The 24,777-nt window shown below is 44.1% G+C and overlaps 1 protein-coding gene across 2 annotated transcripts in view; it reads left to right on the top strand.

The window, feature by feature from the left end:
* Positions 1 to 24,777, top strand: part of NPHP4 (nephrocystin 4) — a 100,888-nt gene that overhangs the window by 36,619 nt on the left and 39,492 nt on the right. For both annotated transcript variants that reach the window (XM_024207848.3, XM_029913556.1), the window contains exons 9-12: positions 593 to 774; positions 1,629 to 1,755; positions 11,568 to 11,750; positions 14,037 to 14,175. In XM_024207848.3, the coding sequence (XP_024063616.2) occupies positions 593 to 774; positions 1,629 to 1,755; positions 11,568 to 11,750; positions 14,037 to 14,175 (631 nt within the window). The remainder of the gene's footprint in view (positions 1 to 592; positions 775 to 1,628; positions 1,756 to 11,567; positions 11,751 to 14,036; positions 14,176 to 24,777) is intronic.

The following is a 24,777-nucleotide window of genomic DNA, read 5'->3' on the forward strand; positions in this document are numbered from 1 at the left end:
TTGGCTAGAGGCATGAGAACCAGGCAAAGAGCAAACATAACTCACAAATGAAAATGGATTTGCAGGGCTCTGCTCCATGTCGTATTGTGCCATGTCCCGGCTGAGGGTTTTAATCTCGCCAGGCGCCAAGTGCTTCAGCCCTGATCCATCGAAGTACTTAAGCATGTGCTTAAATTTAAGCACAGGAGTAGTCCCATGGATGTGAATAGCACTCCTTGCATGCTCAACCATGTTAAAAAGGAAAGGTACACTTCTCCAAGGCCACTACGGGGAGTCCCCGCTGGCCAGATTTGGGCGGCAGAGGCAGGACCGATGAAGTGTGTAGCCCATCCCTAGGCGTGGTCGCAATGTTAATGCAATGGTCTTCCCAGCTTCTCCGAGCAGAGCTGGAGATGGGGCTGGGGCCATGGAGGCTCAGGGCTGCTCCGGCCGTAATGATGGAGCAGCTTCTGCAGGATTGTTCCACTGCCATTTCTTGGCTGGGGGAAGGAAGGGGAGAAAGCCCAGCTCCCAGCCCACTGCTGCGTGTTTCCGGTGGGGTTGATTATTTCAGCCTGTGATGTAACCTTGGTGAAATGGGCCCGTTTCCCAGGATAGCTCCACGGTGGATGGGAGCGAAGTTCTCATTCAGGAACGACGGCTGCACATCGGGGTCCACAATGGCTTATGCTTCGTTCAGATGCCTCAGGTGGTGGTGTTGGTGCCAGAGGCCGAGGTGGCTCGGGGGCGCTCGGCCAGCTTCCACAGGAAACAAGGCCTCAGCGCCAAACCAAGGTACGAGGTGAAAGGACCAGTAACTGCTGAAGAGTGGCTGGTTTCTTCTGCTTTTGGCTGCACTACGGTGCTCCATGTCCCTCCTCTTGTCAGGGGCAGATGGGCTGCAGTCCACGGGGCTAGAGTGGCAGACGGCTTCCCTGCCTGCCCTCCCTGGATTTCAGTTCTGAGAAATCAGAATTGGAAAATGGGCAGGGCTGAGGGAGCAAGCTCATTACCCATCTCTGGGCCCCATCCTGCCTGGCGCTGAGCTCCTTCCCATCTCCAGAGGGAGCCGAGGAGTTTGCAGATTCAGGTCCTGTCCAACCCATGCCGCTATGGGTCAGCGGGGCTCTGAATGACTCGTCCTTTTCTTAAAAAGGCCCATGGTGTTTTTGAGGTGGAACAACCACCAACAAGAAGTCTGGGTGTTCGAGAGAAGAATGTTTCTCAGGGGCTGGTGGTTGGCCTACTACAGTTCAGCCATGTTCTTCGGGCTGTACTAAGCCTTTACTGTTAAAATGTCAGTGAATTAATTGAACTTGTAGGAGTGACTCTAGAAGCAGTTTCCCAAGGTCTGTATCAGGTTTGCTCTTAGATTGTAAGATCTTTGGGGGCCAGGGACCGTCATTTTGTTCTGTGTTTGTACAGCGCCTAGCACCATGGAGTCCTGGTCCATGGCCCGGGCTCCTAGATGCATGCACAATACAAATAACAACTTATAATGATTTCTAGAACTGTGCTCAATGCCATGCAGTACCCACAGATCACCAGCAAGGAATGCAGTGCAGCTGGGATCAGCTGGAAGCTAATTTCTGCAGGACTATAATAAACAGCCCCCATTTAATCTGTCATTTTGTTACATGCCAACGCAGCATGGTAGGTCAAGCTCTGGTTTTGAGAAGCCGCATTCGTTTGACCGAGATGGTCCGTCACCCAGCATTCGCAATTGTCTTCCAGCTGGAGTATGTCTTCTCTGCACCAAGTGGAGCTGACAGGAAGGTAAGAATGAATGTAACACTCACGAATAACTGTTTCTACTACCCATTTTGTCCTGAAGGATCCAAAGTGCTTACAAACTGTGCAGGTACAGCGTCGCTGACATTCCTGAACTAGTCACACATCATATTTTTCCAAAAGACCACAATAGATTCTTGATGCTATTCTGGTTCATCGGTGACATTTTTAGCCTTTCTGTGATTAATTATTAAAGAACACAAATCTGTACCTGATAGACCAGAATGCGATTGTGTAACTATATATTCTGTCCAAGTTTTACAATCCTCTGTTACCGAGACAATAGACGAATGGCACCTTCTGAGCAATTCTTGGCTGCTGTATAATTAGTGCAGGTATTTAAGACAGGTGAACAACTCCTTATGAAAAGGTTAAGATGTTGAGCCCTGTAAAGAAAAATTGAGTGGTTTCTTGCTAATGCCTGGCTTTCTAATTTTTGAAATGCTGAATTGTACTGCATGTCGTCTAGTTTGATAATAATTTTAGCTCCTTCAGCCCACTAAACTAGTATTCTCAGATTAGATGAGAGAAAAATTGAAGAGACAGATACTTGTAACTCAAAATTATTGGTTACATTTATTGTAATGAAGCCATTCTTTTCAGGACTGCATTGATATTTTGTTTTAATCACCAGAACAACTTAAAATTAAGCTCAGAAACAAGTTTGTGGAAAGTTTTCATTGCAAAAAAGGTCTGGAAATGATAGACTGTTTCTTGAAAGCTTGACCTTCTGGTAAAGTGAACAAAATGATTCAGATAAAAAATATACATTGTGCGACATCTATAATAAAGACAACTTTAATCCTGCATTACAGTGCAACCTTTGATATACAGGAGGGGCAATGAGAATTTATACCAGGGGAAACCTGTTTTCAAGAATCTTGAAAGAAACATTTTTGGAGCCTTATGGCTCAGAGCTGTGCCACAAGTTTAAGGTTTTCCAACCCCCATGGTAAAGTTATAAACACTAAGCTGAGGTCCCCAAGAATATTTGTGATGATTTACAGCTGTTTCTGAGTGTTACACACTGTGAGTCATATGTTAAATTTGGTTGCTTTTAAGCCTTCTCTGAAATATTTGAGCCATGGTAGACTGTTTTGGCACATACGCTCCTCTTGCCTTGCTTTTGAGGCTGTACGATACTTCATAAATTCTCTCTGTTAGAATGGTTTCATCGTAACAAAGTACTGGATTTCAGTTAACAGCCAGACAAAGTTCTTTCTTCAGTACAGAGTGGAAGTCAAGTGTTCCAAAAAGGAAGATGTGGATTTTCCCAGAAATTGCTGACATTGTAGAACAAAAAGACGTTAAGCCCCTGGTGCCCAAAACTCCCATTGACCTCAATGTGTGCAGAGCCAGGCTCTTTCTTCTTAAAACTTTTGTTATTTCATTAGGTGCTCTTGATTTGGGCACCTAGGGTATATAGGCTTAGGAGTTCTCATCTCACACACTCCAATTTCAGCAGTGGTTTAGTGTTTTGTGCTTTCTTTGGTTTATCAGATGAATTAGAAGTTTTACTTACCGTAACATATCGCTCCCTATTGATAATTATTTCTAGCACATTTAATCCTTTTCATTAATACAAATGATCACTGGGTCTTAGCTCTTGCAAATGCACTTGGTAATGCTCTGGTTTTCCTCCCTGTTGCTTTTTCTCACAATACATCACTCTTGAGTAGCAATCTACTTACCCAGTAAGCGCATTGATGAAAGAAAAACAAAAATGTGTTCTTTAAAAATGGCTATTGACTAAAAATCTCAAATTTGCAACATAACAGGTATTGAACACAGACCCGAAGAAAGGCACCCTAAACAAAGTGATCCTTCAAAGACTGTACAGCAGACTTACCGTATTTCTTTTGGTGAAAATTCCGAATGAAATTGTTATTGCTAATTATAGATTCCTCTGCTTTTATTAATTAAATTATCTATCTTAATCCCTGTGTGTCTCTGGTCCTGCAAATTGGAAATTTTGATTATATTTGTCATGTTAGCCTACAATGTTCTGCACTTAGCAGCTGTGACTTGGAGAACAGCTCTGATTGTCTCACGGTGAAACTATTGAAACGTCTTTATTTGTTAACCAGAAGGTCACTTTGCTTTGTGACAGCAGCAGCGCCTTCACGCTCCTGCTTAGCATTGCATGTCCTTCTCCTTCAATCCCCTAAACCCCTCAGGCAATGGCTTCTCCTTCACTCTCTCAACAAAGTCCCAGAAGATAAGCGCTTTGGTTTCCTAGTCTTCAGTTCATTCTCTTCTGTTAACTTTACAGGCCCTCAGATAAATATGGAAGTGGCTTTCTATTCCGTTTTATTTTAGGTGCTTTTAGGAACAAGTACAGTCGAGAAGCTGATTGGGCCTTGACAGCTGAATTGCTTGTGTGGCATGTCACTTAATTCAGCACCTGGAGATTGCTAGTGTCTGTTTACCCATTGTCCTATTCTGCATGTGGACAGTGGCTTGAATGTAGAGCCCAGCTGGCCCCCAGCATCTCACGCTGCCTCAGGAATGTCTGGGCTGCGGGATCTGTAACGGAATCCTTTGGTTGCTAGTGCAACACAGAAACACTCACACTATCGGTAAGAGTCACTAACAACAGCCACCTCCCCTCTTGTGCCTAATCGGCCTTCATTTCCCTCACAAGATCTCACCATTGCAAATAAAAGTGCAGCTGCCCCTTCTCCATGGGTCACTACAGATGTAATGAAAATTGTCAGGTGAGGCATCCTGTGAATACGTGATTTCTCAGAGGATTTGTAGTGGTCGGAGGTGTCGTGCAGACCGTTGTCTGCTAATCAGATAGCGTGCACGAGGCGTCGAGACTAGAACTCACAACCTGGTGTGGCTACAGTGTAGGTTGGAGAAAAACCGCACTAACTCTGCAGAGGAAGAAGAGAGAAACGATCACTGTTCCTCTTGGTAAGCATTCTGATGCTACAGGGCACCTGGAAAGATAGACAGTGAGCAAAGGAGCAGGGTCAATAGCTCAGTCACTCAGAGGCGTATCTAAAATGTTCCATCCCATAGAAAGAAGCTACCCACACGTTAACCTTTGGATGCCAGCCATCACTGGACCTGCCCCTAACAATAGGCTCTCAGGGCAATTTGTTATTGCTGAAGGAAGTGCTGAGTGAGGCTAAATGTTAAAAGCTCTTTGGGCTTATTTGCCTGTTAATATCATTGGGCACCGCAGCTCTATCCTGTTCTGTATTCCCTTTGATTTGCAAGCTAGAAAGTAGAGCTGGTCAAATTAAGAGCTGCGAATCATATTAGCTGGGAATTTAGTTGCTTGTTCTGTCCTTGAATGATTCATGCTCTTGACATCTGTGCATGAATCCATTCTTAAGTATTCTCCAGGTAGTTTGGACAAACAGTTTTCAGCCTGTGGGTTGTTTGGTTCAGTTAATCTATTCACTATTCATTATATTGGTCACCCAAATCACATGACGTTGCTTGTTCTCCATGTCTGGGCCACTGAACCTTCTTAGAAAGGAGAATAGCAAATAACCTCTCAGGCACATAGAAGTATGTATATGAGGATCGGCCGTTGCCCAAACACTCATGTGAACAAAACCTGTTTGCGTCAGTCTTTTTAAGGAGCGAATAGTAAGGTGTCAGGAATGTGGCAGAACTGAAGAGCACTACAGAATTCGAACACGTGCATAAACACAACTTTTCAGGATTCACCCCACTCTTTAGAAAGTGGTGGTTGTTTCTTAGGGCTTGATGCAACACCCATGGAAGTCAATGGAAGTCTTCAGCAGGAGTTAGATCAGGCTCTTAATGTGGATCCCTTTGTGCTAAAATCATAACTAATTGAGAATCTGACTCCCACCTTGTGTTGATCTAAATATTTAATGTTATGTTGGAACATTATAAAACCTTGAGCAAAAATTGTACTTGACTATAAAGCGTCTTTCAGAATCAAACAATAGCTCCTTTTGTAGCTCACATATTGCTTCTAAAGAACTATTTCAGTCTGTAGGATAGAAAGGCAAATATCGCCCATCAAAATGACAAAGTGCTTTTCAATGGTCTCACATGTAATGTGGCACAAATGGGCTTATGAAATCTTTCTAATTATATGTTAATTTTTTCCACTATAGATGGAGAAACCTAGCCTGCAGCAGTCCTGGAGTGCTCTGGCAAGCTTATTTGGAGAATTTCAGCTTTTAAAAAGCGAATTCTTCTTTAGGTTTTAGCACAAAATTGAATTTTTGCACTATAAAAATAATTCATCCTTTCTTCTGAATCCTTAACTCCATGTGTGAGTTTAAATCTTTTATTGTTCTGAGGATTTCAAAATCATAAGAATTCTCCTACTTTGGATGAATCTCCTGTACTAATATTATGCATGCCAGCATACATTTATTGAAATAAGTACACACATTTAAATTATTTCATCCAGTTTTTCAGTCCAAATTCTGGAGCAATGCAAAATTGTGGCAAACAGACAGAAAGCTATTCATACTGTTGTTGTCTTTAACGCTGATGAATTCCATGGAATCTGTGTTGTAAATGGGGATCATGCAATAAATTCCTCCCCACACAAACCCCACGCGTGAACATCTCATACCCCAGACCATGAGATGTGATTGCCTGGTCCCTAGGCACAACACCAAACTCGTGCACTGAGTTGATCTCAATGGGATAAAACTTCACATTATATTGTAGTGGGAGGGATGAGAATGGACGTGAGCTTCTCCACCTATATCCTGAATAGTGAGTATAGGCCATTTCCAGCAGTAGGACATTGGGCAAGATGCGTCAGTGATCTGATGCAATGTTGCAACTATGTTCTTCCCTGCGTAGATGGTAGTTTTCACTCCTTGAAATACCAGGTAGGATAAGTCCATTTAATGCTATATAAATGTATCCTCCATTAAAGATAGGAATCTCCCTTAGGAATGCCTTCAGCTTTGTCTTCATCACCTGTACTGGTTGCTGTGCCTGGATTCTGTCTCTTAGCAGCCACACATTGGAATAAAGGTCTAGGCTATCCCTGTGAGAGCTCTCAGCAAGATATGGACACCAGGATAGGTTTGTTTACTGCAGTCTTCCATTTTATCCCAGTGGTCTTGAACCTGGAGGGTTTGAGTAGTTGGGACTCAGGCTGTGGTGGGACAATTTGAGCTTCATGGAGAGTGGAAGAGGGCTTAGGAAGCCTTTAGGTTTTGGACGTCGGTTCAGTGTGAACGGATTTTAATAATATTGTGTGTGTGTAATTAGGACCCATGATGAGTTCATATGTAATATAAGTAAATATGTAAAATAATAAATGAGTTAATCTTTGGAATTAAAAAAGATCCGTCTAATGCTTTTATCACAAAAAGGGGGCAGGTTTGGCTTACAGTAGGTTATATTTATAGTATCTAAATCCAAAATAAGAACATTTTCGCTTCTTTGGTGAAGAGTGTATCTTTTGTATTTTTTCCATACAGAAAAGCTCACTAATGCAAGATTCTCTGTTACAAGTGCAACCTCCTGTAACAATTGCGTCTAATGCTTTAATAGAAGGTAGCCACAAAGTATTGCTAAAATGGCCAGAATCATTCAGTGCTTTGCATTGCTAGCTTATAGTGAGAGTGAGAACACATAGATTTGCATTAAAATTATTCAGCTGTGTGAGCCAGCACTGTCTGGATGAGCCGTTTTTGCGTTATTTTAGTAAATTGAGACCCTAATGACTTGGATAAAGATGACCGAATTCAGGGAGACAAGGGATTTTAAAATGGTCCGTTTTGCATGCACTGCCTGAGGCAGACAGCAGGGGAGTCTCATCCTGGTGGACTGATAAATTGGTCCTCTTGCCCTGTTCCATGTACATGGCTTGCCCGTCTCTCTGTCTAGGTGCTGGGGAATTTTCTAGCACGTGTTGTGCAGGCTGTCACCTACAAGGGTCCTTTACTATTCCAGCCATTAGTTTGTAGTAAGAATGTGCAGCTTAATCAATAGCAATTGATTTGTTATGAGTCCCTAATTGTCCTGCTAAGAGGACTGTGAGAGGGTCATTGATAATGCAGTAAATGTCGTCTCTCGTTAGAGCTGTCCAAAGGAAAACTGGGGGGAAATGGATATTTATATAAGTGACACATGCCCTACTGGCAGATGGGATTTGTATTGATTGGGAGAAGACAAGCTGAAGGGAACCATACAATTGGAAAATTAGATATTGGCTTCAACAAATTTAAAAAGTTAAAACCCAAGAACCTGCAGAGGTCTGGGTATTGGAATGCAGATTTTTATTTATTTATTTTTGTACAGTGATAAGAAACTTAAATGTATTCGAGCGAAAGTCCAGTTCTAGGTGTAGTTTTAAAAAAATAAAGAATCAAAGTGTATTTAATTCTGGAAGAAGGTCCCGGAGCGAGAGCTCGGTAGGCTGAAGTCGTCTGCTTAGCCATGGAACAGGTACAGCACAAGCAGCAGGAGCTGCTTGCTTGTCCCACATTGTCTCCTTACCAATGTGCTTTAAAGCTGCCCTGGAAGGAGCACTGCTAAGAGATCAGTTTAGCCTCCAGGGCTCAGTCCGTCCATGCCCTCAGCCGAGGCTGCTAATAGTTTACAGTAGTTTTAGTGATATGATCCCTTGTACAATAGGACCTGGGCCTCAGTCATATCTGCGTCTCTCCATCCAGAGACATTCACCAGGCTCATCCCCAGGAACTCAGCACCTACATCAATTCCAAACTGATACTCCCAGAGAGCTCAGAATCTCTGCATTTCTCTTCTCACCTCTCAAATGGAGATTTTTTATTTTAGCCTTTAAATATTTTGGCCAGACTGGGTGGCTCAAGGAAGCTGGTCTCAGATCTAGTCCTCAGGGCCCTGAGGTGTGTGGTTATGATACCTTCTGGCTGCTGAGAAAGCTTTGTCTCCTTACCCACCCAATGTTGGCTGACTGCTCACTGCTGACGTGGGCCAACTTTGAGGTGAAATGCTCCTAGTTCCATTCCCTGTTGCCTTGTGCAACCAACAGAGATTTATAAACACACCTACAAATGCTGCTCTGTATCGTGCCTGAAGCTTGCAGTCTGTGAGGATGCTGGTAAATAACAGGTCTTCAGCCACAGTCTCCACTCTCCTGTGACTGTTCGAGAAGGGTCATTCATTGCAACTTCCTGCCTAGTTCATAGATTTTGTTGCTGGCAGAATAAACCCAGTCGAAAAATGGAGTCTCTGCAAACTTCTTCGAAGTCTCTCTGTCCTTGTTGTCATTATGTAAGTGCTGACATTGTCCTGGGCTCTAAACTAGGCACAGAATGAGGAAACCCCTTCCCTAAAGAGTTATCAGGCAGCACTGGGGAGACGTTTAAGCTGCATGTCTCCAATGGGGTATTACATTCAGAACGAGGCTGATGGGAAGTGGGCATTGCTGCATGTGCTTCAAATCAAAAAAGAAAAGAAGAAGGGTGGGATTTTAGCGCTAGCCTAAGAATGGGTAAAACTCCCATAGGTGAAAAGTTGGGCCAATGCGGGTGCTTTTAAACGATTCTGAATCCCTTTGGCATGCCCATGGCAATGTCCCTCCTTTCAGCTACCACTGCAGCAAATGCTGTACCGAAGAGGCTGCTTCCCTGCCTACATCGCCCTCTCTCCTTCTCTCCTGCGTGCTGCACCGGGATGCTGGCCGCGCCGCTGTCCTTGCCTATGAACTTGACACATATAATTCAGCCTGGAGCGTCAACTCATTTAGCACAAAAAATGCTACCTGGGCAACCCCGTATCCTCGGCCGCCCTCAGAGCGGCTGTCTGTGACTTTCACATTCCTAAAGGGTTACTGAGCCTGAGACGGGATTAGCATCCACCTGACATGCCGGTGTGCCGTAAACTGCACCGATGGGAACCGTCAAGCCAGGCCATCAATGGCTTCAGAGTGAACCCAATTAACCTCTGCACTCCCTTTATGCAAAGCGGTTAATCCCAAAGCTGATTGCCACGCTAATCACAGCGTCTTCTGTGCCACGATCAGCACTTTGCAGGGAGCTACAAGAGGGATTTCAATCACTGACAGACCTGTAAGCTTGTTTTTATACAGACCCTTCTATAATGCCTGATTTTAAGGGGAGGCTTTTAAAGTGATTGTCTGAGTGGAACCCTTTAGCTTCTTTTTAGAATACATTTCCCATCTTGGAGGACCAGGTCCAGACGTATACTATTTATACTGCTATGTCAATGCGGGAATTAAAATTATTTTTAATGGTCTCACTGGTCCTTGCGGCAGAAAACAAATCACCGTATCCATACAGGCAATATGTCATCGTGGGGAACACAGTCCCAGTGATTATGGCACTGATGATAATCCCTCAGCAGGGTTAGTGCTAGCACTCACGTTGTAAACCCTGCTAGGCAAAGTTTATGTTGGCTCTGGGTTGAAATTTGGCCAGATAGTCGTAGTGCAGGAGAAATGGGGCTGTCATTTTTGAGTGCTTGGTATGGAAAATGTTGCATGCTGTTAATCCAAAAGTAGAGGAGGAAAGGCTGTTTGGTTATGTCACAAAGGTATGAAGTGCAGTTATCACATAGCCTGATTGCCAGGAAATGTTGTATCAGCAGCACACATGGCAGAGATTTGTTACACTTGCGTTGTGGATAAACTGGATGTGTACTTGTAAAATAAAACATTCTAGAGATAAATGTGGTCCAACGGTTAAAGCAGGGAACTAAGAGCCAGGACTGTCTCCAGCCATGCCTCTGAGATGATATGTGACCTCAGACAGCTCATTCTGTTCATGCAGATGCTCCCAGTGACAAAGTATGTAGATGAGACAACCAAAAACTTGTGCTAAATCTAAGCACCGTTGTAGCAAGCTATTCCAAGTTCTCCATGAGGGCTCAACAGCTCCTTTTAACACAGAAAGCTAATATTGGTACTTTTTTAACAACCTGCAAATTCAGGGATTTGAAGAGAATTTTTTACATTATGAGCAAAATGTGGGCCTGGAAAGACAGATAACAGGCTTCAAATAGTCCATCTCAAAATTGGGTTGAAACCATTGGAAGTTATGGCTACAATATTGAGGTCACAAGGGGAAATACGTAACTGCCGGGAAGAATCCTGGGGGAGTGGCTGGTATTCACGTTCTCTATATTGCACTAATATTGGAGCACTGCTGTTCACAGTCCTTTACTGTGTCCCTCCTATTTATTATTGTTCAGCTGGAAAAATGACCCTTCTGTGTTGGTAGATGGGAGAATATGGTATCTCGCCTCTCAGTCAATATAGCTTCCCTCCTGTATCCTAGGAACACCCAGCCTTCACGTGCAGAGATTTAGGATTTTTCAGATGTGCAATAGCAGTCTCTTCAATAACAATAATTGTGTGTGTAAATTAGTAACCAACATAGGCCTAATCATGTGGAGTATTTGCAAATATTTGCAACTGCAGTGAGATGAGAGGCTAATTTCTTTTCTAATGTTCATGGGTTGTGCAGAAATGTATATGCATCTGTGTTCATTCTAGGTCAAAGCTTATGGTGCGATGCACTGTTCATTCTGAATATTGATGATGGTTGAAAGCCAAACAAACAGCAACCTGATCTTTCTTTTATAAGAAAAAGGCTGCAGAGAACTTGCCCGTCACTCTGCCTAGAGGTGATGAGGTTCCAACGAAAGATGGCTAAAGACAGATGATTGTTACCATTCAGTAGGCAGAAAATGGCTGGTGTTTGGTTTGATCCTATTTGATTTTGGGTTGGATGACAGCAGTCTAGAGTGACCCAGAGATAGAGTCATGGCACAATACCAAATGTTCTTCATCTCTGGTTATTTACTCTCACATATATTTTTAATCCTAGGCATTGTCCATTTCCTCTTTGACTCAAGCAGCCTATATGCATTCCATCCGATGGACTGTTTGGAATCCTTTGCTGGACTCGAGTTCCACGGAAGTGATCTTACCACTTCAAGGAGGCGCCCAGCAGAACCCCAGCCATGTGTTAGTTTACAAGATGCCGCCCACCAGTATGAGCTCCGAAGAGGTAAAAAGAAGCTCCTCTGAGCACTCCTTTAGCAAAGGTGCATCAAAACCACCCTGTTTTCAGTACACACATGGCACAGAGCTTTCTTGTTATTTTAAACGCTTCGTTCAATAATCTTGCTAAGTAGCCCAAACCCAATGCAAACCAGCCATTGAGCGAACACACATGGGAAAAGAAGGAAGGATAATGCATCAGAAAATACACATTGTGCATTTATTTTATCAGCTGTTTGGTGTTCATTATTTATATGACATTCATGCCCAGTGCATTGTCATATATTTGGTAAAATTATTTATTTTGACAGTGTTTGGAGGCCCCAATCAGGCTTGGGGCCATTTTTGTGCTAGGTGATGTACGTAAAAATAGCACGTAACTGTAAGCTCTTCAGAGCAAAGACTGTTGGCTCTATATGAACCTTCACTTCCCTTGGAGCTGCCCTTTAATATTAGAGAGGCCAAAGGGAAACCACCAATGTTTGGGTGGCTTAGTAAGGGTCTGTGGCTAGTGATGCAGAACAAGCACTCATCTCTGAGAAAGATGCTTTCTGTACAGAATTCCATTATAACACTAAACCGGGTCCTTCACATTCACACACTAATAGGGAAAAGCCATAACACTGGAGTCTATTCTCGATCCTAACTGTTGATAGCGTAGAGAGTGAAGATATGTGCCTGTTGCTTAAACTTTGTTAAACTTCACACACGGGGGGGGGGGGGCAAGGAGAGTTTGCAAACATTGTTGAATGGTTTTGCTCGTCCATTCCGTTGCACGTACAGTCTTTTCCCAAGACTTTTTCTGGCTCTAACTGGGAAGCCTCAATGAAAATTTGTTCATCTGCATCTCATTGGAATTGGGAAAGGGTGCAAGCTTTTGACAAATATACTGTTCCTAGATGATTTTATAGTTTTAACCATAATCTGGCGGCAACTCTTGAGATATGAACCTCATTGAGAAGGCAGAAGGTGCTAAAGAAATTAGTTAGTCCTATGGGTCAAGCTTTTTTATTCCCCCTCACGTCTCTCATTTTAAGTCTTTCTCCTGCATTTGAGCCTTGGCAGTTTGAGAGATTAGGAACCAGATTCTGATCTCAATGACAGCATGTAAATCCATAGTAGAGGCTGCTCCAGTTTAACAAAATAAAACGAATAAAGAATGAATGTTGTATGCGGTGCAGCACAGGCAGAACTGTTCAGGCAAAATAGAAATGGAGAAATAATAGAAAAGAATTGAAATTAGCCAACACAGTGGGGGCCTTGGAAGGAAATGCCTGGAATGGGATTGTGTGCTTCAGGAATTAGGTGCCTGGTTCCTGATAAAAATGAATCTATTACAGCTGGGGGTTGAGTGTATTTCATTATTGGCTGGTGGAAAGAGTCACGAAAGAGAGCAATCTCCCCTTCCTTTTGTCTCCTGAGCTAGAAGACACTCATTCTAATTGCTGAGAAGGCTATTTGAAGGCTATTTTACATTTAGAAAGGGTTTCTCTAAAAGGGAGTTTTAGCTACAGAAGATTTTGATCTGCTTTTAATACAAGAACACAGCAGTAGTACAGTCTAGTTAGCAGAATCACACGGAAATGTGCAGCCATGCCTTCTTGGGGTCCAAAGGGTTTTCCATCTAATGCAGTAATGGGGGAACCTCTGCTCCTTTTTGGTGACTGCACTGATGTCCAGGACTGTATGGGGAATCATGCTGTAGATTAATGAATTTGTTCCCCCAAAACACTTGCCAAGATGTTGCTTCCTTCTGTTTTTATCCAAACCTATTTGTTAGAGTTCTTTCCTAGTGCTGGTCTGCTAGTGGAAAGCCAAAGTTCACTCTCGATCTGGTGGACACGTTTATGAACAGACCAATGTGTGCAAAAAAGCACACAAACCACATTGTGATGCTGTAACTGAACTAACAAACTGTAACATAAACCTCTTTATATAGAAGATAATTTTCTTTCTTCCAGTAACCCCAGTTTGTAGAATCAGAGTTACAGTTCTGGTAATTAATCCATCCTACCTGAGATTTGGAGGAAAATTTGATGATAATTTTGGAGTTTAGTGTCATTCCACAACCCTCATGCCTCAAGGAAAATAACTTTCAGACAGAACCAAAGCTTTCTGGGAACCTCGTTTAAAAAAAACAATCTGTTGATAGTTCTGCCTCCATATGCCTTGCGTTACAATTTCTTATTCTAACTTCGTTGGATGCCTGGCAGAAGAACTCTTTTTGTTCCAGAGAGCGGGTAAAAAGGGTGTGCACAGATCTCATTTTTTTCTACATCTGTTTAAATTTCAGGTGAAGCAGGTTGAGTCTGGCACGGTCCAGTTCCAGTTTTCCACCAATTCAGAGGAACATCTCAGGACTTCTGCAAATTCCTTAAGTAACACCAGAGCAGAGCTCCTCCACTCAGCGAAGCTGTCCACACCATCGCTGAGTGAGTATTTTCCAGATTGGTAACTTGTAAAGCACATTGCTTGGCTTCAATCTCGGCTCAAAAGAAAAAAAAAAAACAAAAAAACACTGAACACACAATACAGAAGGCATTGAATCAGGAGCGGCGCCAGGGTTTTTGCCGCCCTAGGCGGCAGCGCTCCTCCTCAGTAATCGGCGGCAGCTCCTCCTCTGAAGCTGTGTTCTTGGCGGCGGGGGTCCTTCTGCTCTGGGTCTTCGGGGCACTTTGGCGGCGGGTCCCGGAGGGAGTGAAGGACTCACCACCGAATTTCCGCTGAAGACCCGGAGTGGAAGAAGCCCCTCTGGGCGGCCCTGGTTCTCGGCGGCGTTTCCATGGCCGCTTTTCTTTCCGCCCAGAGGAATCGCCGCTGAAATTCCGCCGAGGGTGGTGAAATGCTGCCCCCCACATCCTGTCGCCCTAGGCGACTGCCTAGGGTCGCCTAGTGGAAGCGTTGGCCCTGCATTGAATGCACCAGCTACAGTAGTGACTGAAGTTTATTTTAATTTGAATTGGTTAGTTGGATTCTCACTTCCTATGCTGCTTTTAAGCTTGCAAAATTCAACTGTGACAGCATAGAACTTGGCAACATATTGTCTGTGAGACCCCAGTACAGTGGAGGAGTTGTTTCACTGCTACCCATTACCTGGAACAAGAGCTGTGTAAGGCCCTGGGTGGAGAGAAAAGGAAACACTTTTTACTTAACACATAACTGGCTTGTGGAACTCACTGCTACAAGATATCATTGAGGCCAAGAGCTTTGGAGGATTTAAAACAGGACTGGACATTTTAATGGACAATATGAACATCCACAGTAGGATAAAATATGTAGACAGGGTATAACCCCACATGCTTCAAGGTATAAAACAACCACTGCCTGATGGGGATTAGGGAACAACAACTCCAATGGGCAGGTTATTCCAGGATGTGTCACCTGGGTCTCTGACACCTTTCTCTGAAGTGTCTGATCTGGCTACTGTCAAGGCAGGATACTGGACCAGGTGGACCATTGGAATCATCTGGTATGGCACATTCCTATGTTGTGTCAAAAGGGGTGAGGTACAGAGACAAAGGACCAAATCTTTCCTGCCTAGATCGTGCCTTGTGATGAGAAGTTTGGGCAAAGTCTCTGTACCAGATCAACAAGCACGAGGCCTGACCACAACTGTGCAAAGGACCTGAGCGTGTGTTGACCGTTCCCAAGTTCTAGTCCCAGATCTGACACTACCTTCGGGTAAATCACTTCCTCTCTGTACCTCAATTCTCCATCTTAAAATCGGGGATAATGATTCCATCCTTCCTTCCAGGGGAATTATGTGGCTAATTCATTGATGTTTGTAAAGTGATTGGAGAGCCTTCAATGAGAGGTGCTTTTATTGTGCAAAGTACTAAGACCTCCCACTAAGCATCTATGCATGGGCTCATGCACTGCGACCTGTCAGTCCCAGGGGAATAACCAGCTTATCAATAGCATGAGGTTTTTGTGAATGTGGGCTACTAGGGACAGTTTCCTGTTGAACCTGAGAGAAGGTATTTGCAAGGCAGGAAGTCTCTGCAATAACGTTTTCATCTCCAGTATCTTCAGACCGTCATGGGCTTTGGAGATGTGAACCCCTACAGCCTCATGGAGTGGCCTCCAACAACCACCTGAAATGTACCATTCGTGTATAATGCCGTGGTTTATTTCTTTAACCCCTAGACCCTCCGGATGGTTTGAGTCATTGATATAGGCTGAATAAATAACCTCATTTAATTGTCCTTTATAAAATGTGAAAACACCACTTATTTAATCAGCATGTACCTGTGATGCCAGTGTATTTTGTTCTAGGGTCTAGCTGAGAAAAAAAGTGTCATTTAGTAGGGTTGGAGGAAACTTGTGGAATTCAAAACTTTGGGAAACCTCGCTGACTATCTTTTTTTGCTTTGTTAGTCTCTAAGGTGCCACAAGTACTCCTGTTCTTTTCTCGCTGACTATATTTTTCATCACGTTTGCAAAACTAGGTCAGGTCTGTGAACCCTCTTTTCCTGTCCTTTAAACACAGCAGTTTTCCCACAAGCATGATTCAATTTAAAAAAGAAGGAAAGAAATCCAACCTTTTCCTAGATAAAGGGAAGGCTTTGCTGTGCATTGGGAACAAAAGTTAGTCTGGCAGAAGTGGTACCCTATGTATACTGTGTGTTCATGCGTGCAGCTAAAATATACTGAAGGGTGATATTTTCCAAATCATTCAGCCCAGTTGCTCCTATTGGAGATGGCGGTAAAATTGCCTTTGACTTCACTGAGAGTTAGGTCCAAGCTGAGTGCTTTTGAACTCTGGCCCCTCCAAGATATTTTTTTTCTCCCACTGCCCTTCTTTTCCTCAGCAGGAAACAAACCTAATATGCTAGAATTTGAGTTGAACTGGACTGGGTTCAAAATCAGGCAAAATGAGTGTGCCCATTTATGCAGCATCTCTTTATATGGAATGATGTAATTGATAGTTTCACTGTGGGAGGTACTATAAAAAATGAACGACTCATTGAAAGCCATTCCCCCCTCTGCTGTTTTTAATCTTTTTCAATTTATCTATGGGTGCGCTAACCAGATTGCTCTCAACTTAACTGCCTGTTTAAACATCAGTGTGTGAGTTTATTACCTTATTAATGTGGTGTTGTTACTGAAGTCTATAGGACTATCTGTATTTGAGGAACTGCCAGAAAATGTCATCTGTTAGTAAATGTTTTGCTGCATAAAGTCTCATCTTTAACTAGTTAGTGCCTGTAGGGTGGCCAGTTCTTGTCAGGGATGGTGGCTAGCCTCCCCTGGAAACAGAGGCATGTGTAGTTCGTAATAGGGAGCCCATTTCAAGTCTCCAGGTGGATGCAGAGGAGACTGTGCAGTTTATTACACAGCTGCCAAGTAAAGTAAGAACATGCCTGTATTTGAGAATCTCTCCTAGCCCTATGGCGTGGAGACCTCCTGGAGAGATGTTTTTCTTCTCTATCCTCTGGAGGTTCTGTTCAAAACAGAATGACATTTTCATGCTTTGGAACCTGTTGATATGAGCAGGGGTTCAGAGCGGCCTCCTGTTGAACTTTGATTGGGGATCCAAGAGTGTTTGTAGCACATACACTTTGAAACACTGTCTCCCGTTGAACTAACGCTAGAGGTTAATCTCTCTTTGGGAACAGCACAGCCACACCTGCAGCATTGCCACTGTCCCACTAGGTGTGGGAGAGGGGGTGTCAAATCATTGCTCTTTCACACATCACAATACAGGAGTCTGCTACTTGAAACAGAGGCTGAAATATCATGAGAATATAGTCTAGCAGATTCATCTGTTTATACCTTATCATAGAAATACACAGACTGTGCCTATACAGCCTGACTCTGCTGAATGCATTTAATTTGAACTTATTTTGTCATGCTCCCTCTAGAGTTTTCAGTTAAAATCTTTCTGTGCATTCTCTCCCAAGACTCAGTAAGAGACTTTCAACACATAACAGCTTTTAAGTTATGACTGAAACCTTTTCTGTTTGAATATTTTGCAAACTGCTATGGGTCCTTTGGTAACCCTAATGATATTGTAGCTGTCAGCTTTAGGGACGCACTTTGACTTATAGATATGAATAATGCACCATATTTTGAAGTATTAAAAGCAGGCTAAATGTGGGCCACGTTATGCATCATGAAATCCACTAGAGGGCAGTCGGACCATGGGGTTTGCCTTGTAAATATGTACTGACTCATACTCTGCGTTCGAACTTTCTGGCTTGTCACAGTCGGGTTGGTTGGTTTGTTTGTTTAATAGGTTTTAAAACAGAAATCTTGAAAGGGCCAGTTGAAGCTTTTCAATAGTGGCGTTTCCTTGGGTATGTTGAGTTAGGATCTCCTGGACATAATTGCAGGACTTTGCTTGAAGTGTCTTTTCATAAAGGCAATTGAGCTGGCATTAATCAATATAATTAAATGGATTACAATGTGGAAAAAGGAGAGGTAAATTAATCTGAATGTGTACTTCCAGTGCCATATCTATAGGGAGCAAGGAACCTGAGCTATCGTGCAGAATGTGAAATGACACTGGGCTACAGTGAGCAGGAACATGCTGTAGCTAATAGTCTGTAAAAACAAAACAAAACGCTCAGCATATTTGGATGACCTCAGTGCCACAATAATAGCACAATGTGTAACCAAGTGAGAAACCCAAAGTGTAGATCCTGGGACATCTGCCTCTCTCTCCGTGAGAGCACTGTGGAAGTGGCGCGGTGAGCTTGTAAAGTCTTCACTGGTGCTGCTGTAGGTAATATTTTACTGACTGAGCAGAGTTGGCATAAGCCAAATTTCCTCTTGCCTAGAAGAATGTTATGATGACTGCCAATTGATTAAGTCCCATCTAGTCGGCATTATTGGTGTTATTTATGTGTGCTGTGGGAGTGCCTAGGAGCCCCTGTCATGAACCCCACTGTGCTAGGCGCTGTACAAACACAGAACAAGACAGCCCTTGCCTCAGAGATCTTACAGTTTAAGTAAAAGGATGGTCCATTAGGAAAGGTGAGGTATTCACAAGCAGTTTCTACATGCATCTGCCTGGGGCTTACACAGTAGATCTCATGCATTGGTCATGCTGCCTCCCTTTGAGGTGACCATAGTTTGGTGCGGGTTATTTCACAAGACTTTACCCTTTGTGGCTGACAGATTAAGTCCCCCTCCCTGCCCTGACAGACCCTCACAATTAGCTGGGGAACCAGGAAATGTTAGTGAGAATTCTTTCCTAGTTAGAGAACCTGAGTTAGTTTACCACACACCAGGACAGCATGCAGTCTGTGAGTGCAGTGCTCTGGTCTCTTCACTAAAGCCAGCGGCTCACCTACCTCTTCTTTTCCATCATTTTAAGACACGTATTCGGAAATCCTGCTGGCAGACTTTTAGCCAAGATAAATAACATTCCCAATCTCTTGCAGATTCCATTGACTTCCCCATGGGACTGGGAAAGACCAGGAGTAATTTGTCTCAGCTGGGGGTATCCGTCTGTCTGACTTGCTGAACATGGATATGAAAAGCTTGTAGACACAATGCCTGGCAAGTAAGCTTAGGTTTGAAAACCTGCCAAGAGTCTTCAATAGAAACAATTCTAACGTCTGGTGTCTCAAGAAGAACATGAATCCTCCTGCCTGTTTCTTTCAAATTACTTGGGTACAAACGCTATTGGCATTTATCGGACACTGGTTTATGGTCCCACAGCCCTAAAAATGCACCTGTCCACTATTCGTGGTTTTGCCCGCCATTTGAACTCTGAGCAAACCTAGTGCCTGGGTAGAGTGATAGATCTTGTTCCATGTACACCAGGGACTAGTGTCGGGCAGTCACCGGTAACGTCCTTGGAGAGGCTTGGTGATGGAAGCCACAGCCAATAGAATGAGTGTAATGTGCGTTTATCCAGAGTCTGTGCATTTAGACTATGAGCGTAATGTGCGTTTATCCAGAGTCTGTGCATTTAGACTATGAGCGTAATGGGCATTTATCCAGAGTCTCTTCTGCTGCTGCTTGTCAGAATTTCACAGTTTCAGTCAATCCACCAGAATATACTCCCCAGTCCCTGTCTTTTCTACCTACGCACCTTGAGAGATCGCTTGACTTTTAAAGGAGACTAGTGCAGACCTTTGGAAAGCATTGGCAGGTTATGCTTCCTTTGACAATGACATTTACTCTAAAGAACACTGTCAACATAGTTATTGCTTTGTGTCTTTCACAGCTAGTTTTTGATAATGTCAGTAGAGGCTCTAGTTTCTGCTCATTCAGCAAAAGCTATCGCCCTAAAAGTAGCAGTAATAATAAAAAAAAACCTTATGGCCTAATTCTGCAGTCCTTAAACTCCCATTGGGAGTTTTGCTTGATTATGGACTGCCAAATTTGGCCCTTACATTTTATATTCTTCCTTTCAGCTCCGAGCATCCCCCAAGTAATTTCCGGAATTAAGATTTATGTAAGAAATCTTTCACCTGTCACTGAAATGCAGCCACTTCTGGGGTCGAGTGTGAAATCTAACAGCACATAGCATCACAACACGACAGCCTGGGATGGCAAATGAAGAAGCATCCATTATCTAACCGAAAAGGGACAGCTTGAAGTATATGTCAGTTTGCATAACTTGTGGGGCTGTGTCTTGGAGATGAAGACAGACTTGTAACCCAAATTGCTGCCTCAGGGATATATCATGAAGAGACACCGGATCCAGTCTGAATCTCTGCAAGGACTGTTCACATCCTTACACTCCTCCTGCCTTTCTCCTCCAGCTCACTGCTTGTTAAGATTAAGTGTGTCATTTGACGGAAGGGGGTCTCTGGCTTAGAGACTTCTGTGCTTCAGGCAGCATCACAAGGCTCGTCAGCCCTTCTCCTCTCCCTGCCTTAGCTGTGTGTTAAGAAACCTTGTCCCACTGTGCTTTTCAATATAATTTGCTGAGAACCTTTTTATTTGGTCTCCTGATCTCTACTTAATTGCTTGCTGAATATGTCTATTCATGGACAGCAGTGAGATCTTGATTATATCTATTCAGGGAAAGTGCTACCTCCTAAAATTCAACGCAGGAAGCTGGTTCTATTGCATGGTGGTTATGGGTCACAATTACCGATAAGTTATTTCAAGACACACGTCTGGCTGCCTCTCAAACCGTGGCCATCACTAAGACCCGGTTCCTTTCTTTGGTGCCACGTGCATGCCTCAGAGAATTGAATAGGAGATTGTTGCAAAAGGGCCTTAACTCAAAGCTGATTTCGTTCCATCTATCCGATTTACAGTCAGGTTCTTAGGCCGTACCCGGCCCTGTAGTCGCTGATTGGTACTCGTATCCAAACAGAGCCGAGAGGGTTATTCTGTTGCCTTCCTAGTAGTGCATTCCCCCATTCCTACACTCTTGCCTTGCATGTGACTTGTTAGAGCGCTCTCCCTCATGCCTGTTTTGATTTGGGGCTTCGAAGTGCTCACCTTCACCAGCTGGAGAGCGATGTCTGCACAGCCTCATTCAGTCAGGAAAAGTTATTTAGGGCCAGTCACGTAACCAGAGTGCCCCTGGAGAACTTTCTGACCAACAAGCTGTTTCAAAATCTAATATGGAGCAACACGCAGGTTGTGTGATGAGACATAGTTGCTGGTTAGGTGCATTTACATAAGGGGCAGACTCTTCCTCCGTTTCACATGTATGTCTGCAACCAGATTCTAATCTCTGCTATTTATCACTCGTGGCTGCACATCTGCTATTAGAATCTGACCCAGGATGTCTCTGTGCTGGGGCTCACCATTAGTCTCTAGATTCTGCAGCCACGGGGAAGAACCTGCCTTGAAAATGGCTGCAGCAGTTTCTGTTCTGCCTACTGCTATTACACAGATTCCCATTCCCTCCTGCCAATGGCCAGATACCTTTGGGCTTATGGTTTCTAATATAAAGAAAGACATTTCTGGTATGGGGAGCGAAGACGGATAAAGGGCCAACATGATGAGGCTGTTGCTCCCATAGCAACTTCTGAGACCTGCTTGAAAAATTCCTAAACCTACGTGGAGTCACTATAGTTAAAAACCAATCGTCTGGACTGATCAGAGTTTTCACACAAAGGCGCTTCTGCCATCTTAGAAACCCTGTGTGCTGTGGGGTCACGAGGAAGCTGTCATGCTGGATCACGTGGAAGCCATGTGTTCCCTACCCTTTTAATGTCACAACGCCGGACCACCTTTCCTTCAGGGCAGGTTCAGTTTTGCACCACAGTCTCCCAACCACAAGGTGCTGCAGAGCACATTCCTCCAGAATTTCATTCAAGTGATACTTTTGGGTACCCAGGAGAGAATAGATCCTTCCCACACTGGTTCTTTCAACAAAGTGACCAACTTTGGCCTGTGTCTCTGCTCCATCTACCCCATCCTCATCCTGCATGACCAACTGCTTAGGCTCCATTTCTATATCCTCATGTCTCACCCTCATTGTGCAATCCAAAAACAATCCCAACACATTTCTGTGCATGAACAGCAGCAGGTTGCTAAGCAACAGCCTCATCACGTTGGCCCTTCATCCTTCTTCGCTCACTATTTTTCAGGTTAATAACAGATTCGTTTAGTTAAATATAGGCAGGTCTGTTTCTGCATCCCGTAAATTCAGCAAACTCACTGTGCATATCTCATGTTAGTGGCTCTCATTAAATACATTATGCACATTGGCTTTTCCAGCCTTGAGCAAACTCCTTCAGTTTGCACAGTTAACATTAAATTCCTATTAGCATTTATTGAAACGGAGGCAGCCTTACTCCAAAAGACCCGAGTCTCTGCGGCAGCACGGCTATCCCGTCCATACAACACCTGTCTCCTCGATGTACAGAGGGGAAGGATTGCAGCCCAGCAAGCTTCCATCAACACCCAGTTTATTAGTATTCCTGTCACTGATCCTAGTGCAACATTGCAATCCCACCTTTGTGTCATCGGAAGGTGTGAGACTTCCGTAATGGCCCAGAATTGTGCCACGTATTGTTGGCACATCAGTGACTGACCAGCACATGTGCACAGTAGAAAGAGCTGCAAGATTCAAACCCTGCCTGCCGCTCCTGGGTGTCTTTGATTGGATAGGCTTCCTGCGTCTGCAACGTTCTGCTTTCCTATTGCGTAGCACGACAGAAATGCTACCCTGTGAATTCTTGGGACCACTAAAACTAACTTTCCATGTGGGACGTGACATCTTCGAGATCATAAGCCATTAGCGAAAGCTCAGGGTGGCCTCTCTGGAATGAGTTAATGGTCCGTGTCTACTTCCTGGTGCTCTTGTCCGGTCCCTAGTTCAGACCTCCACCAAATTAGCAATGATTGCCGTGCTTGTTGGCCATGTGAGCATAGAGGACAAACGTTTGTAGAGCCAAAAAGATTGAGCCTGGAGACCTGGTCTCTCCAGGACAGGGGCAGGACACCCAGGTTATGGGTGATGGCAGGGAAGCTTTCACTGTTGCTGTACAGGCTGTCCCTGTTCTGGGGATCTGAGACTTCATTCCTCAGGGTTGTCAAAAAAAGCTTCAAATTCACGTTGATTTTTTTGTGTGTGTGTGTGAACTCTGACAGAAACCCTTTTGTTTGTTTGTTTACTGGCGATTGCGACACACCATTCTCCTCCTTTGATGTGAACCTCCTCAGGAAGCATGTCCCACCCCGCCACTGCTCAGCCTGCGTCCCGGTCTAGAGCCTGTTTTATGTTCAGTGGGAGCCGGCTCCAGCACAGTCCTCAGGACTGTGCTGCACCTCCCTGCTTGTCTGTACTGAGCTGCCTGTGTGGGTCTCAGCAGTGTCCTCATGTCGCGTGTCCAGTCCGGTAAAGGTTTTGTTCTAACGCTAGAGCTGATCTTGCTGTATTCTCTTAGGGTGATTTATGCAAAAATACCTTTGTAGTTGTGCTCGTCCGGCCCAGACTTGCGTGCTGGGGGCTCTGTTCCCGCAGCATAGCTCCCTTAATAGGCTTAGAATGAAAGCCAGAGTGATGCAGTCACTTCCCTTGTTCAAGAGGGCTTCCTAGAAAGTAGTGAGAACTGTTCCAGGCAGGAGGAGGAACAGATTTCCAGGTGGAACAAAACATAACACGTGCTCCCTCCCTTCCCTGCTTATTGTTTCAGTTTTCAGGTTGTTGTAAGGAGGAGGAGTGTTTGAGCTGTCGAGGAGCGATGCTGTGCTCTGTAATGCTGCCCAGAGTGACCAAGTGCAGGGAGACAACAGTGGTTCTGACTGAACATGCGTCATGAGTGCTTCTGCCCCTTCAAGAAAAGCTAACTGCATGTGAGGGGACGTACTGAGCATCCAGAGAGTGCACAGACCCGCTTGAACAAATCTAGGTTTGCTCGAGAAGGGCCTTTTAGGGTTATTTGTAAAAGGCCTGCCCCCTTCCCTTTATTTTTAAGCGCACCTAGAAATCCCCTTCAGTGTTCTTGTTGGACGGAAGTTGGAAGTTAGTGCAATGATGGCGATTATTTGGGGCAGCACCTGTGGCTGTTTTTCTGATGTAAGCGCAGTAGCGTTGGATCACATTGTAAAGCAGCAGGCAGCTAGGAGACTACGCTACATAAACAGACTTCTGAACAGAGGCCACGAATCAGTTCCCATCAGTCTCCAACCCCTGCCAGAAGCCCAAAGGCATGTGGAAGCTTTTAGTGGAGTTTTTTTTAATCCCACATTGTTCCTTAAAAAAAGTAACATCTTCTGATAGCAGCAATCCTCTTTCTCCCTAAACTCTGCAGTAGAATAACCGACAGAGACATCCTTAAGGTGCCTCCTTGCCTTGGGCTTAAAAGACAGAACTCTTATTGTCACTGGGCATCGTGTAGTGGCGCCCCCCGCAGTGGGAATTATTGCATAAGTAAAACAGACACTGTGTGATCTGATGTGCTACCTAAAGGGCTACCCAGTCTTCAAACGTTCCGGACTGAAGTGCACTTAGACGCTGATTCCTGCCACTGAAGTTACCTGCCTTTCCTTTTTGAATGGATAAAGGGGACAGCTTCACCTGAAAGGAGCTAGTGCTGTGCACTGCTAGGGCCATGGTGTTGCCTATTTTGGCCAATAGGATGGCTGCTATATCATCCCATTTATTA

The sequence above is a fragment of the Terrapene carolina genome, unplaced genomic scaffold (genome assembly GCF_002925995.2).
Source record: "Terrapene carolina triunguis isolate 2854851 unplaced genomic scaffold, T_m_triunguis-2.0 Scaffold714, whole genome shotgun sequence".
Lineage (NCBI taxonomy): Eukaryota > Metazoa > Chordata > Testudines > Emydidae > Terrapene > Terrapene triunguis.